We start from the raw sequence: 3860 nt of genomic DNA on the forward strand, positions 1-3860 counted from the left end.
TTGAAAGCTATGCGGCTTATGAAATGACTAAGCCCGGTAAAAACGGCCCCACACGGAGTTCTAGGTACGGATGCGCCCTCCCCGGACATAAGCAAACGCGAGCCGTTCACATTTTCGCTCTTTAGCGAAACAATGCATCCCAGGCAGTCTACCGATTGTTGTATAGAAGAGTTAGGTGTTTGAGGTTTTCATCAATTGATAGATCTATTTAGGAGCACATTTTGAGCGAGGAAAAAAATCTCTTCGCCATGGTGCTGGGTATCTGGTCTGGATATCTACCCGTCCTCCCTTGAATGATTTCTTTAGGCGTATGAATATATTCCACATAAGCCCTGGGATATTCTCTCCTGGATTCTTCAACGGAGAATTCAACCTGCCAACGCCGCCTTAGGGTCATGACAGGGTGGTTTTCCCCTGGCCGCTTCGACGACTTTATAAGCCGGTTTTGTGATACCCTCTGCAAGACGGTGCGCTGCTACCGATGTGCGCACATGGCCACCATGGCTTTTTCCTGGCGTCTTACTCCCGCTGTTTGCGTGTCTAAGATGTGGCGTGGCGAGATAGATGTTGATGACTGACATGCTTCCCCGTGTTCATGTCTCACTCTGGAGCGCCCGGAAGTCTTTCAATGAGATACTTGCCTCTCGCAACACTCATGATTGGCACACCCGGAACCTATAAGCTTGACAGTCAGCACACAAACACTCCGGAGACATTGTCGTCAAATGATGGCAGTTAGTCCAGGGGAACACCCACCTTCCGTATCCTCCGTTTCAAATCCTTGTCATTGGTTGCGACAATGTAAATTCTGTGCTTCTGAATCCGGTCGACGATACAGTCATCTGCATATGTGCCCTTGTGGTCGCACTTCAGCCTTGTCAAACGCTCGTCCCTCGCAATTCGAAGCGCTATCCGGTATTTTGGTCCCAGCTTCTCTAACTCTGCCATGACACAATCGGTAATGATGGCATTGCACTTCGCGTAAAGGCAAGTCATCATTGTCTCGAGAAGCTCACTATATTTGGTCAAACACAAGCTCCTAAGAACGTCCACAGAGACACTCACAGCTTCGCCGCCACTGAATGAGATAAGAAGTTGGTATCGACTAAAACCTGGTAAGGAGGCACAAGGGCAGTGTTGTGTTGGAAGAACATGGAGCTCGGCGCTTGTGGTCTGCAGAGCGAATAAGATTAGCATGGTGGCCTGGAGTGTGGGACGTGTAGACACATACATTTCTCGTACGAGCTCGTTGTTCGCCGAGGCCGCCTTCTTTTTCTGACCTAGATCTGCTTTTTCCTTGTTCTCCTTCAGCCTGTTGTCCCTTTTGCTAATCAGGCGTTTGACCTGGTGACAGCAGGCGGTCAGTGATCCTTTCTCTTCCAACATGATGGGCTTCAATTACCGCTCCGAACTTCCGAGTTTTCTTTGCGACACCCATGTTGAGCAACGGTATTGAAAACTAGAAGAGAGTTCTAGTCGCGCTGAAGCTGCTGGCGCGCTGTCGGAGGTGTTAAGGCAGTTGCTGAGAGCCCCACGTTGGCTTGTATTGAGCGGTTGTGATGCTGAGATGCTTCACATAAAAATAAAAAAGTTTAGACAGCCATGCGATAAAGTCGCAGTCCGGCAGGCAACGCGAACGGCGGGGCAAAAATGGCCTATGCACAGCTGGACCCATTTATTGCTAAAAAGGGAAGGGGCGTTGGGACAGTGCAAATTGGGACTTCCAGTGACGCGTGACGTACGGTAGTAGTAGTTATTTTGAGAAAGCCCGTAATGCACTGCAAGTTACCTCAGTGCCCTAGGTACCTAGGCTCGTAGGTACAGTAGGTACAGTGCATGCATTCATCGTGCTGGTGAAGTTCGGGACTACAAGAGGAGACAATGATTTTTCTGTTGCATTGCTAGGTGCTGAATACAAACATGCACATGATGTAATATGAGAGGCTAGATACCATAGCAGATTCTACTCATTGCCCAGTATGTTCTTATTGAATGTCCCTCCGCCAGAGCAAGCCTAGCTCGCCTAGGTAAGAGAGTCTACTTGCTGCCCGGTTTGGCACCATTCCAGAGCAGGGCGAGGCTCATTGTGTGTAAAAGAGAATTGGGATGGGTGACGATGGAGTGCTGTGGGAGGAATGTGTGAGTCCTTGCTGCCAATAATGCGATGGCTGTCCATTGGTCCCTTGCAGGGGGTGACGAAGCGCACTCCTGGACACGAGGGGCGCTAAATATTTACAGTACACAGCCCTCAGCACCCGTAACTGCAGTGCCGGTACCGTATGCCTCCTGAGAGGGCAAGAGTGGCAGTTTACGAGGCAGGCCCCACCACTTTCCTGCCAGCTTTTTTTCTGTCCTGTCCTGTCCTGTTCGCACCTTCCCGCAAATGCCATCTGCCATCTGCCCTGCAGGCCCAGCCCGCCCCGACCACGACGCAGGGCCCGGGGAGAGACTTCTCATCACACCATCAATCCCTCCTTCTTTCTCACCCTCCCTGCTGTGAACCGCCTGGTGGCATCGTCCATTTCCTTCCTCACTGTCCTTCCTACTCTACTGGAGGTGTCATCGACTACCGCCATCACCATCGCCAACTTCTATTCCGACGTCGCCGTTCATTGCGTCCTCTCGTTTCTTTGTTTCCTACGTCAACGTATACGTCCCAGCTGCAGGTGCTCCGTCTTCCGCATTTCCATTTCTATTCGCCCGTGTCTCCTGCATAACAAGCCATCCTTTATCCGCCGCTTCCCCGTTTCTACGCACGCATATCAGAGCCCGCATATAGCCAGGAACCCAGCCAACAGCGACTGTTGTCTCGAGTGCATCCTGCCCCGGCCCTGCCTGCACTGCAGCAGGTTGACAGTCCAACCGCCAGGTGTTGGCTGCGTCTCAATACACAACACCGTACTCAATCTCGCGAGCATCTCGCAATCCCTTCGCTATTTGTGGTACCTCCATCATTGTGACGCCTAGAGCATCGAGATGGCGTCCACTCGACTCTCCCTGAAGCGGATGCTTCTGTTGTCTACGATTCTGGTCCTCGCGCTCTTTTCTGCTCAGGGTTTCGCACAGAACGATGACGACGACGATTCAACATCAGCCACAGCGGCTGCGACGACAGCTGAAGAGACTTCGAAGGCTGCCGCTACGACGGCCACGGCAGATAACACTGATGACGCCACCACAACGGCAAACACCACGCCGAAGATCACAAACACGAACACTGCGGACGACACGTCTGCTACAGGCGAGACAAGCCTCCCTCAGATCACAGGCACCTCTGGGACTTCGGCAACTGGAAGCACAGGCTCGCTAACTCTTCCGACTCTGTCGAAGACCGTTGATACAGCCATTCCAACATATCCTGCAGCCAGTGTGCCACCGACTACGAATGCACCTTTCATGCATCAGTCGACTGCTCCCGATGGCACTGTCTTTATTGCCGTAGGCGCCATTCTCGGTGCCTTTGGTCTTGCCATCCTTCTGTGGCGCGCCATCGTGGCCTGCCTCCTCCATCGCTCTGTTGAACGTGCTGCTTTGAACCAGCATCTTGCAAACGACAAAGCTTTCCCTGCTCCGCCTGCGCCTTTCTATAAATACAGCGACAGAGATTCATCTCCGACGCTGGCTTCAGCAAACGCCGGACGAGGTGTACGCAGGACGACTCGTGGCCCTATTCCTTCGGCGACGCCTTCTCAAACGAACTTGTTCTTCTCCCCCACAGCGTCTGCTGGTGCCGGCATGAATACTTCGAACCGCGACTCTCGATTTTTGCCATCCGGCTTCTATGCTGCTGGTTCCGCCTCACCAGCTAACGCTCATGGCCACTCTATAAGCCTGACGAACCTGAGGCCAGACTCGAGGGG

At 52.6% G+C, this 3860-nt stretch overlaps 1 protein-coding gene across 1 annotated transcript; it reads right to left on the reverse strand.

Moving 5' to 3' along the window:
• Positions 1–735: 735 nt before the first annotated feature.
• Positions 736–1386, reverse strand: UCRPA7_5847 (putative rrna-processing protein fcf1 protein; the record flags this gene model as incomplete). Its single annotated transcript, XM_007918391.1, has 3 exons — positions 736–1015; positions 1066–1173; positions 1232–1386. 3 exons carry the CDS (start codon positions 1384–1386, stop codon positions 736–738), a joined length of 543 nt encoding a protein of 180 aa, XP_007916582.1.
• Positions 1387–3860: the final 2474 nt, after the last annotated feature.

The sequence above is a fragment of the Phaeoacremonium minimum genome (genome assembly GCF_000392275.1).
Source record: "Phaeoacremonium minimum UCRPA7 unplaced genomic scaffold PA7_03_scaffold_435, whole genome shotgun sequence".
NCBI lineage: Eukaryota > Fungi > Ascomycota > Sordariomycetes > Togniniales > Togniniaceae > Phaeoacremonium > Phaeoacremonium minimum.